This window comes from Apium graveolens, chromosome 2 (assembly GCF_009905375.1).
Source record: "Apium graveolens cultivar Ventura chromosome 2, ASM990537v1, whole genome shotgun sequence".
In the NCBI taxonomy this organism is placed as follows: domain Eukaryota; kingdom Viridiplantae; phylum Streptophyta; class Magnoliopsida; order Apiales; family Apiaceae; genus Apium; species Apium graveolens.
The window spans coordinates 221,914,190-221,926,377 of NC_133648.1; the positions used below are offsets into that span (position 1 = coordinate 221,914,190).

The 12,188-nt window shown below is 34.1% G+C and overlaps 1 protein-coding gene across 1 annotated transcript; it reads right to left on the bottom strand.

The window, feature by feature from the left end:
• Positions 1 to 644: 644 nt before the first annotated feature.
• Positions 645 to 3,882, bottom strand: LOC141708122 (uncharacterized protein At5g41620-like). The gene is made up of 3 exons (XM_074511605.1): positions 3,049 to 3,882; positions 2,361 to 2,468; positions 645 to 2,011 (listed from the first exon to the last, which is right to left on the bottom strand). Exons 1-3 carry the CDS (start codon positions 3,424 to 3,426, stop codon positions 785 to 787), a joined length of 1,713 nt encoding a protein of 570 aa, XP_074367706.1. The 5' UTR covers positions 3,427 to 3,882; the 3' UTR covers positions 645 to 784.
• Between the last annotated feature and the right edge of the window lie 8,306 nt (positions 3,883 to 12,188).

Genomic DNA, 12,188 nt, shown 5'->3' on the forward strand with positions numbered 1-12,188 from the left:
TAATGCCTAAGTCTTAAAAATCTAAATGATTGACATCTGTTAATTTAAATACTACTATATTTTTTTTGTTAATTAGCTGGTGATTCTTCGTCTGCGTAATATATTATTCTAAATGGATTATGAAATCCAACAAAATCTTCAAGTAGTCTGGCAATTATTGAGTGCATGTGAAGCTCTAATTATCGAACACGACCACCGTCTTGCATAATTGAGCTTCAGATCCCACCATATTTTCTGGTCCGAACCTAATGTCAGTAATTAATTCTTTTATACTCCTCTCTACTTTCCAAACCTATATTAGTTGTAGCTGAAAGTGTCAATGATGAGAGCTGGTGAGTTCCGGAAATGGAACAACTTATCTCAGAAGGCCGAACTATCGATCTCGGTAACGGGATGGAGAATATAGACACCTTCTGCTTGTGTTTTTATTGACGGATCAGACTACCTGCTGGTGTGTCCTTGAATAATTTAGCAGCTCTTTGTAAGAGACGGGAATGTAAATCGGAAAACACCCTATGGGAGGTTGACGTAACAATGATGACATTCGTTGATACAAATGTCTATACACATATTTAGCATAATTTAGAGGAAGACAGTAGGGTCCAATACCTTGTAGCACAATTTGTACACTTGAAATTTATATATCTTAATCAAAATTCTATACACATTTCTTTAGTTTAAGAAAATGCGACAATCGTCTGTAAAAAAAGTAAAAAAAAAAGTAGAAATTTTGATTCATTCAACTTATTTGATCTTTTCTACTCTTTTATCTGCAACCTTGCCTTCATGCTGCTCCCTGCAACATGGCCAACCCAGAACCAGAAACAATATGGTCCCTTAGATCTTTAATCATCTTGTATCTCTGGATTTCGTTTTCATAATCCTCTTTTTGATTTTGTGATGTAAATTCAAAGACTCTTTCTTTGCTCAAACCATCCGAATCTTCTTTCAGTTTAGTGTTAAATTCCCACACAATCCCGTCTGAAATTTGTCTTTCTAGGTAACTAGGTTTCTTTTGCTTTCTATCAGAACACAGGTTCCTTTCCACTGTTTCTTCAGTACTGGAGATTATATCTTCATCATTTTGAGCATCAAATCTACCAGTATAACTCCATCCAAATGTCTTGCCATTGCAATCCATATTTAGCTCAATCGACTGATCATCACTGTCAGGTGAATCGTTTCTTCCCCTATCATCTCCTTGTAGGCACGGCTGTATTAATGTTTTCTTCAAGTATTCCTTTAGCTCTTTGATCCTGTCATTGTTAGGGAAGTCGTGCCCCTTCTCTTCACCTTTTTCAGTTCGCAAGTAGCTCTCGAGCTCACTTTTTAGCTTCTCCACTGCGTCATTCTTCTCCTCGAACTGATACCTGGCTTCTGAAAGCTTCATCTGGACTCTCTCCTCGCGCAACACATCGGCCAACTGAAGCATTTCTCTTTCTTTCTCCACCTCTTCGCGGACTTTCACTGATTCTTTCTTGAGTTCTTCAACTTGAGCTCTGTCATCCCCAATACCTCTTGCCAATTCGTCACAAACCTGCTCTAGTATCTCTCTTGCTCTCCTTTCGCCTTCTATATCATTTTCTGCTTTTGACAAGGAATCCTTTGTCACTACCAGTTCTCTTCCTAGCTTCTTGTTTATCCTCTCAGTTTGTCTTCGTAGCCTCTTCTCTGTCTCTATCTCTCCTGCCAAGGACTTGACTGCATCATGAATCCTGCTTCGTTCTTTCATTTTCCATGCTGACCTTTCTTCTGCAAACTGTTTCAAAAGATAATCTATCTCACTGTGGTTGGGTTGTTGTTCTTGGATTAACTTCTCGACTTTAACACGAGCACAATGAAGCTCGAATTTTAGTGCATTCATAATAGATATACATGTAGATCGCTGCTCTTCCAACTCCCAAGTATGATTCAAAACTTTCAGAAGCTCTTTAGATGTGATAAGGCCTTCTTTGATGTCTTTTAAACGTGTCATTGTTGCAACACTGCGTCTATGAGGTGGAATTTCAACCTGCATAGCCAGCGCTTATAAGCGAGTGATATTGATCTTCATTGTTTTTTATCAGTACTAAAAAGGAAGTTCCGTTCATATACTGGACAGGTTTACAACTAGAAAATTATATGTAAAAAAAATAAGATTCTATTATATATATATATACAGGTCTTAAGGTTACAATATATGAGATCTATTAGCAACTTGTGATGGGATGTGTTTCAACTGCGTCATACTTTGTAAAATGTATAATTGTTGTACAATAATGTGATGCAAAACTCTTAAAGTAGGAAGAGTGGTAACTTCTGCGGTCAAAAAAATAGAAACAGCAGTTTGGTGTAGTGTTGTTCCCTAGCTAATTTGTTACCTTTATCAAGTTGGCATTCGGAAGGGAATCCATTCCTCTGTAACTTTTGTCAGTGAGCACAACTTTGGTGGAAGCAACTGATTTTCTTGTCTTGTGCCTGTCCATGTACTGCAAAAGCAGAATCAATATTAGCATACGAGGAACTTACATATGATCTGCACTTTAGAAGTTTTATATTCTCTAACAAAATCTAGAGAACATTAGAGTCTGCACCTATGGGCACCTGGGACGGGTTGTCATCCGACTAAGTGTCCGTTTAGGCGTCTTGATTTCCAGTCAGCCTTGAAAAATCATGATTGGACCAAGCTTAATATGAGTTGCCTATTTCTACTTCTTAAAGCATGTCCATGTCCAATGGCGGCGCTAATCTACCTATAACTCTTGCCATGTTATGAAATGAAAAAGCGTAGAACTTGTGCTCCAATTCATAGTTTTAAAATGACACCAAATATGTCCAAATAGATTTTAGTAATCCGTAGGTACAGCTTACACTTTGGTAACCTTATTTCTAAGCTGTATATAACAAGTATGGTTGGTTTCCTAGATATTTGAGAAGCATCAGAGGGCCGGGCTGTGCGGAGGACTGTACAACTAACTACTTGTCTAAAATTTAAATAAGCATTGATTAATTATATGTACCATTGTACCATACATCCAACAGCTGTAATCTCTGTAGGTGTATACATACCTCTGAAACAGGAATTTGTGATAGATCAGTAGAACGCCTAACAGTCGTCTCTTTCCTTCCCTTATCTACCTTAGTCTTCAAATTATGAGAAGGAGCCTCATCAATCTCCCACAAGGTAGCCGCGAGTTTTCGCGCTGACATGGAAGCTTCTTTCACCTTCCCAGTAACCTGATCACTATGCAAAGGAGACAACCTTGTGCTCATCTTCCAGGATGGTACTGGTGTGCTTGATCCTCCTCTTTTCCGGACCAAAATCGCTCGTTTCAACCGAAAATTCTGTACTAGTGACGAGGAAGAAGATGAAGAACCACCCCTTTTTCTAATCTTGCATTTCTCTCCTAACTTTCTCTCCTCATTCATCAAGTTCCTCTGCGGCATAAGTACATATTCTAGATTAAAGTATTTTTAAATAAGTATATAAAGATTGATTTTTGCTGTAGTATGTGTGAATCTGAGGCTATGTAGGGTGTTTTATGGAGCTAATACTACTACTTTGAAGTAACTTACGGTGATGTAAAGTGTCAAAAGATTAGTCAAAAGGAAAGAATAGAAGTCCAGGAAACAGAGTTGAAGAAGCTTTTTGTTGTGCAAGAAATGATGATAAGAAGATTATTAGCTAGAGATTGGATTAAAGTGGCTTTGATTTGAAAAACCTATAGAGGGAATGGGATGGAAATCAAAAGGTCTATGTAGAATGATTGTGGTTTAAGTTATGAGGGAGGGGGTTGAAAATGAATGAATAGGAAAACAGGGAGAGGGAGAGGGGGAGAGAGAGAAAGAGAGGAGAGAATCAAAGAGAGAGTGATTGTGAGTTTCTTTTTCATAGAAAAGGGAAGAATGAATATATGAATGAGAGAGACAGAGTAGACGTGGTATGCACGTGATTCATTTTCCTAGTTGTATATGAATGACGTGCATCTGTGTGTGAATGAGTGGCCACAATGTTGGCTAGGTTCTACGTATTTCGGGTTCTTGGTTTATTTTGAAACTGTGAACCTCGCACATTTTCATCGGGAGTTCTGTTATTTAATTGTGCATCAAACTGCAAAGTGTCAGCGGCGAGTTAAACTTAAATTTTTTTTAAAAAAACCGAGCTGGGCTGGGATTTAATAACTGAGCTGAAAGTTTTGTTCAAATTCGGCTTGTTTATAATTGAGTTGAACACGAATTTATTCACGAATAACCGAATTCAGCCAATCTCGATTCGAGTCGACGTGTACACTTAATTTACATATATTTTTTAACCGACCAACCATAAAATATAATTTACAGTTTTATAAGTTGTATCGATATCAATATTACATTTACCTTACAATTATATACGCACACTCGCCTACACTTATTTCTTAATCAAATACTGCCTCCGTCCCGGTAGTATACGTTTTCTATTTGCACGTATTTCGAGGTTTTTATAAAGTATAGTTTCATAATATTTTTTAAATTTTTTGTTTTTGAATAAAAGTTTAAACATGAAACTTTTATTCAGAAAAAAAAATTTAAAAATATTGTAGAGTTATGCTTTAAATGAGTATTGAAAAGCGTGCAGAAAAGTAATGTATAGAGTTAAATGAGACAGAGGAGTATGATTTTATTTTTCGAGACAAGTCCTAAGAATAATTTCAATTTTATTTTAAATTATTGGACATTCGTAATTTTACAAATGGTACACTATTTTAAACGGTTGATGTCAAAATTTAATTATGTTTTGATGTGTTAATTAAATTTGATTTATGTAAATTACAAGTTATTTAATATTGTTTATGAATATATGAATAATTAGAGATAAATATATAAAGATAACAATGTTTGATAGTGTTCTTACAAAAAATTAAATATTAAATTTAGAAAAATAAACAAAAATTTTTGAATAATAAAATTATTAATAAATGATGAAAAATGTAATAATAAAAATATTTAAGTGATTAGTAATATTTGTTATTTGTAATATATACAAACTTTATCTTAGCCGAGTCACGTTACCGAGTTCGAGCCGAGTTTGAGCTAAACGAGCCGAGTCCGAGCCGAACAGACAAAAATCTCAGATAGACTTGTTTATTTTTCCCAGCTCATTTTCATGCTCAAGACCGGCTCGTTTAAAAGGTGAGATGAGCCGTGTTCACTTAAACGAGCTGATTCTAAGTTTTATTCCCGAATGACTCTATTCATTTACAGTTAGACTAACTGTGTATTTGCTTCATAATAACGGTATTCTGTAGCGTGTTAATGCGCACACAATAAAAAAGTATCTATAAAATTGACAAATATTTTAGTAAATAAATAATTTCAACTTATATAATAATTATTGTTAGCAAAGCGGATCTAGGGGGTTCAGAGGGGTCCCTCCCCCCGTAGTTTTCAAATATAGTTGAGTTAGTATGGGTAATTGTAGAATTGTAGTTGTAGTCCAGTTGGTTGTTGGTTATGTTGTCTTATAATTATTTATATTAATTTATATATATCTTGTATATGATAGAAACGGTTTGAACTGGTGATGCGTAAGAATAAATCCTGGAATCTTAAAAAAAATTATATTTATATTTTTCAATTTTTTCAAAATTTAACGAACTTAAAAACTTTTACACTTTAAAAATCGATACCATAAATTTACGGAAATAAATAATTCAACTTCACATTTCAAATAAAATCTTTTTTTGTTTATTTTGTTTATGTAATTCATTAGCAGGATATATACTGATATTATATTTGTCTCCGTAATTAAAATAACGGCTTAATATCCTAAGTACGTATTCACCTAACTTAGGTATGTACAAATTTTTTTATTTTGATTATAGTTATGCTACATACTCATATGACTCATTTAAATACATATTTAAGCGCATTTTTCTCTTAAAATTAAAATATAATATAATATAATTTATTTTAAAAAAAATTCGGACCCCCCTAAAATATTTTTCTGCGTCCGCCACTGATCGTTAGAGTGTGCAGATTTGGAATGACTAGACCAAACCTTTAATTTAACAAATAAAAATAAGTTTTATAGAGGTCGAAATTTAATGCAATTGTCAATAAGTAATTTTTTATGCTAACAATGTTTGTGGTATATATTTGTTGGACTCGCTAAGAACAATAACATAATATTTTTCGGTGCGAGTTATTATTACAAATTTATTTTTTAGCTGTTAATAAGTCCCTTTTATAATTTGTATTCAAATAACTCCTAATAACGGTCTTGTTCACGAGACAACTCTTAATAATTCCTTATTCACACCTTTGATTTGTTACCGGTCTACTTTGCTAACATTTTGATTGATCCAACTCCCTTAATTTATACATACTGACTCGACACCTGCGCTACTCTCTACTCTATATGATCTAACTCTCACTTCACTCACACTAAAAGTCAACTTGTTTGACATCTCCAGTAATGATCCAGCATGTTTCAGTTTGAATCAATGAATAGTCTTGATTCAAATAATTTAATAATAATTAAATATTGAATTCAATAATAAGTAGTTTAACATAATATATAAACATTAGTTTAGATCAAAATTTCAATCACGTTATTCAACTTTATCAAAAAATTGAATTAATTGTTGATACAGGGATCATTAGTTTTGTATTGATTTACCACAATTGTGAATTGTGTCGTATAAGAGTATTATAATTACAAGAGTATGATTGACATAAGAGATTTGTTGTGGTCTGTTTGTCAAGAGCATGCTACTGATTAATATATATTTTTAGATAATATTAAAAAAATTAAAATCCTAAAAATATATAAATATATACTGAATTTCTCAATATGCAACTTAAGAATATCTTTCCATTTAAAAATAATATTAAAATTTCATCTCAATACTCAACTTTTCGAATTAACTAAAAAATATTCCAATATCAATAATTCACACATATTTTACAACCGATGTTGCCCAGTAAAATAATTGTTTAAGGAGGTTGAATACAATTACTAAACAAATCGATGTATTATGAAAGTAAGTAAGAACAGATGAATCAAATACCAGTTTATATTGATATTTGATAAATTGTTACAAAACTCTATCAAGAACAATATTCTTAAGAGCTATTAGGTTATACGAATACTCGAGTTGTGCACTACACATTGTGATAACCTATTCTGTGTTTATATACTATACATCTACAAATCAGTCATCTATCAATTACAAGATATGTTACAATATAACTCTAATACTTTACATATCTAAATCAACTACGATCCTATAAATCAGCACCTTCTAATTTATCTTGCAGTCATGACTTATCATCCAAGTCATTCTTCAACGGATAGCTTTGATCAACGCATAAATACTTTAACTTCAACGGATAATCATTTATGTATATCAACGGATGATATCGAATCTTTCAACGGATAATCATATTACAGCAGTTGATCATTACTGATTTTGTGACATAAATCCTGATCTTCGACTTAGCCAATTCTCAACAATCTCGCCCAATTTATGCTTTGCAAAATAAGCATAAATTTCAATAGAATTTTCTAGTGCCAAAAATCAGATAGAAAAAATAAGTAGTGTAAAGTTTACTTGTTTCAGATGTAAATCTTCATATTTCTTGATAGACTCTGCAGTATCTCTGAACAAAAGTTTTAACTTTGCCATCAATCTTTTTCAACAAAATATCTTCCAACTTGATCTTCAAATTCTTTTCATACTCTGTTTTGTTAGATAATTGATAGATAGCAGCCCTCAGACTTCTGATTTGTGCTCTTTCTGTCATCATTTCTTCCAATGAAACATAACAAGTTTTTCTTCCATCAGGATTCATAGTTATATGTCTCTGAGTAAGAACATTTTGAATGACAGCTTCACCTTTCTTCATGTTGACTTCTTGTACTCTGAAATTTATGTATTTAGGAACATATGATCTGATATAATATCGATCATTATCCAGTATCCTTATTTTGATATTGGCAAGAATCATGTTTGACCATAACCTAGAAGTTTTATCTTCAATTCTTAGAAAATAGTGAATGTACTTCAATTCTTTTGTAGACATGATCATCAGTGCATCAAGTGAAAGAACTTGAACTTGATCATTTTGCAATAAGAGTAAAATCTTCTGTTTAGATTCATAACGATCATGTTTATCAAGAATAATCTTCACAGCTTCAAGTCTATCCAGATGATCAGCAATTGTTTCCTGATCTGGACTATCAGCAAGTGTAAAGTTCAACAACTTTAAGTTGACAAGTTTAGCTTCATGATATCCTATTCCAGCTCTTGTGAATGGTTCAAACAACTTCGGCTTCTTAGCTTGTTCTAACCAAGATTTCTTATCTCACATGGTATTAGAACTACGTAAACCATCCAACCTTATTCCCCCGGGAGTAAAACTCAATTTATCATTACAATTAAGATCAACAACCTTTCTCCATTTGTAAACTGCGGATACGAGTTGCGTTTCAAAAATATTCTAAAAATTATGGAAATTTTATTTTATTAGTTTCGGGATTTTTAGAAAATTTTAGGTCTATTTTGATAATTTTATGAATTTACTTTATGTGCCACTTGACTCGGTAAATTGCGAATTATCGAAACAAAAGAGGGCTGCAGTCCATTGAATAAATACGTGCTGGATTTTCATAGACTTATTGGCTACGTGTTTAATTTCTAATCCCCTTTCTTACACGTGTATTGCTGTGACTTGTTAGAAACAAATAAAAAAAACACAAAAACATAGAGAATATATCTTTGTGTCTCTCACCCTCTCTGCTCGCTCGCATCTCTCTTCTTTCCCTATCTATTTTCTTTCCTCTCTTGCGAGTCTCTTTTCTTGCTCTGTTTCATCGGTAATTTGTTACCGCCCTGCTCCCCTTCTCTGTTCACGTCGCCGACAACTAGTTCGGTGACCTTGCCGCCTTGATTCCAGTTCGGGGTTGTGGTATATGTATACACACACGCGTGTATGTATCACAATCGCGTAAGTGTTTTTGTTGTGTCGGTTGTGGCACCGCTGTACTATAATTCGAATTCTTGGCTGATTTGTGAAGAATCCCATAAGAACTTCCCTGATTATTTAGATAATTATTCGGTTTTGCAGAAATTATCGGTGGTTTACGGTCGGAAACCTCGAATCGAGGCACCATCGTAAAACTGCCGCCGCCGATAATGAATTCCGATGAGTCGGCGGTGGACAATGATGTTCGACTGAGTCCTAAAAAAATGTTAAATATTATTTTTCTACTTATTTTGGAAAAAGATTGATTTTTAGGAAATTTAGTACATAAATTTTACTCGAATTTTTGATGTGTAAAGTTGTATAGTAATTTTTCAGAATAGAATTGTTGGATTGAGATTGCGAATGGTGGTTTGGTTGCGTCGATATGATATCGACTGGTACTCCGATAAATAAAGGAAACGCTGTCCGTTTTCCGAGAGATTAATTATAAAAATATGAGAGTGTATCCTGTAATTATCGGGAATGCCAGTCAAATGCATATAATTATAAAATTTTAAATAGATTCTGAAAATTACTTTCGTACTTTGATGAAATATTTTGCGAATTAGTCAATGACCCTATTTTCTGAAAAGACTCTTATACGTACTTTCAATAATAATAACAATTAACCCTTAGCTGAATTTCAAATATATGGACCCTATCTGTTACGTGTATTATAATAATACGCATAATTACGAGTCAAGATTTATTATCGTTCGGGTAGAATTGATAACGAGGATATGTCAAACATAATTGGTTGTCTAACATAGGGTAGTTCAACTTTGTAGGTTCTAGTCGGAAGACCCGAAAGTTGATGTTGGACTAAAGTTAACCTAGTGATCAGTCGACAAGCGCAGCAAGGTTCCAAACGAAGGACCTGAGCGTTGAAGTCGGATCCAGGATAGTCTGCTAATAAGGTGATAAGCCCGAACATCCGAGTCGATCCAAAATCAGTCAGTGATAGTTGTAAAGCTCTGCAAGGCAAGTACCCCTGAACAAATCTTTTACGGTTCAGTATATATGAATAATTGTTGATTTAAATTACGTACTGGAACAGAATGATTTAAGTTACGTATCCCCTGGATTTCAAATTATTTTGTTAAATTGGTTTTGGGGGAAAAGTAACTTCTGAAATACCTATCTCTAAGTTCTGAATAAAATGAAAATGTTTTGGAAAAATGTGCTGTGTTATAATTGTTTTGATAAGAGATAGGTAAGTGATTTGGAAAACTGGATAAAAATGATCAGATAATTGGATGAGTGTGCGCAGAAGGCCCGTAACGGCCTGGAAGTTAGCGTAAGAGGCGAAGTGGTTGCGCACCCTATTATAACCACCAGCCCAGCGTGATAGAGACCTAGCTAGTCTCTGAGTTCCGGAACAAGTTTTATAGGATAGCCTGATCAGCTGTCTCACCAAGAATTATCCAATACTTTTATATCTGAGCAAGTGATTTTGAGGTTCCCGGAGAGGAATAAGCTTTATAGGTCCTGTGATGGGACAAGTTTTATAGATCCTGTGATGGGATAAGTTTTATGGTTCCCGTAACGGAACAAATGATTTTGGGTCCCCGTAACAGGATAAATGGTTTATGGTTCTTATAATGGAACGAAAGGTTTGAAAATGAAAATAGCATGCTAAAATTGAAATCTAGTATTTATGCACAGCACACGACAGTTGATTTTGTTTTACAGAGCATGCTAGTTTTGATATCCAGTTTATACCTGTTTTACATGTTTCTGGCAAGTTATGATTTCTGTTCCTATAACTGTTTATCATAAACTAGTTTTGATTATTATTCATATAGTGGAACTGTTGAGCAAGTGATTGCTCACCCTTGCAAAATGTTTTATATATATATTGCAGATACCTAGGGGATTTTCCCGTGGTAGTCAGGGTAGAGTTCCAGTTCCTTCCGTGTCAGGCTCCTCTGAGGTAGTTGTGTTGGACCCAAGCGGGTCTGTTGAGTTGCTGAACAAGGATAGTATTGTTTGGATTGTCTTTAGTAAGTTGGTTTTGTGATGGTTGTAACCTAAGTCATACTTAAACTTGGAAAAGATCTTGGAAAAAAGGGTTGTGTTTATATAATAATGTTGAGTTAGATTATGTTAGGTTGTTAATATTGTTATTGATGACGTCGACTCCTTACCCCGGGGTTGAGGCCGTCACAACATCATCAGGATTATCATCATCGGAGTAATCAGGATCATCTCGATCACCAGAATATCTTTTTATAGATTTTGTAAGAAAAGAACCATGAGTACCTAAATATCTCTGTTCTTTTAAAGTGATCTCATCACCTCTCACTCCACTCATTTCATGACTTTTAATAGTCAGAGCTTTCTCACAAGGATTAACTAAATCATGTCTCTCATCTACCTCTCCTTTTTCCAAGTAGGGATCCCGCCTCTCTTTAATTTTGTTTTCACTAAATCTTTTCTCTCAGTCTCACATAAAAAGCTCAAAAAAGTTTGTCCTACAGAAATAAGAGGTGGTTGAGAAGAGTTGTCTATGATCATATGACTAGAGGTATTCCTTTGTAAAGGTCTAATCATAGTCATATCAGCAGATAAAATAGTGTTTAGAGAATTTATACCTTGTGGAGTATCAACCATTGGTATAGCCTTGAGTGGTTTTACCAAGATTGCTTCAATCTTGTCTTTAGAAGTGAGTCGTATATCTGTAGAATCAGGAACAGCTTCATCAGGAATTGTCCTTGTGTCAGGATTGTGCTGCTTGTCATAAATTGATCATTTACTAGAATTTGATACTAAGTCTGTGACAGTACTTTAAACTGTTGATTCTTGTTTGACTTGAGGTGTAGAAGCTTCTTCAACCCTTTGAACTGAAGGTTCTTGTGTGCTTTCCTTAAAGATAGGATAATGGATAACAACATCCAATTCATCAATGTTCTTTTGATGAGCTTCCCTGTCTTGTACTGTCTTCATAATGTCATCAACCACAAAAATTTGACTTCCTTGAGCAATGTCAGGAATAGTCAGATGTGAGAATATGTTTGCACCTACACTTTGAGCAGGTGGTTCTTGAGAAGATGGTTCTTATGTACTGTACCCCTTCTGTGGTGATTAAACTATGATCTTCTTGTACTGAGAAATAGATGAAGTCTTTGATTTCCTCTTGATAGACTTCTGTAGATCAACTTCCTTAGCAATTTTAACTTTCTTGGTTGTGTGAGATGTAGAAA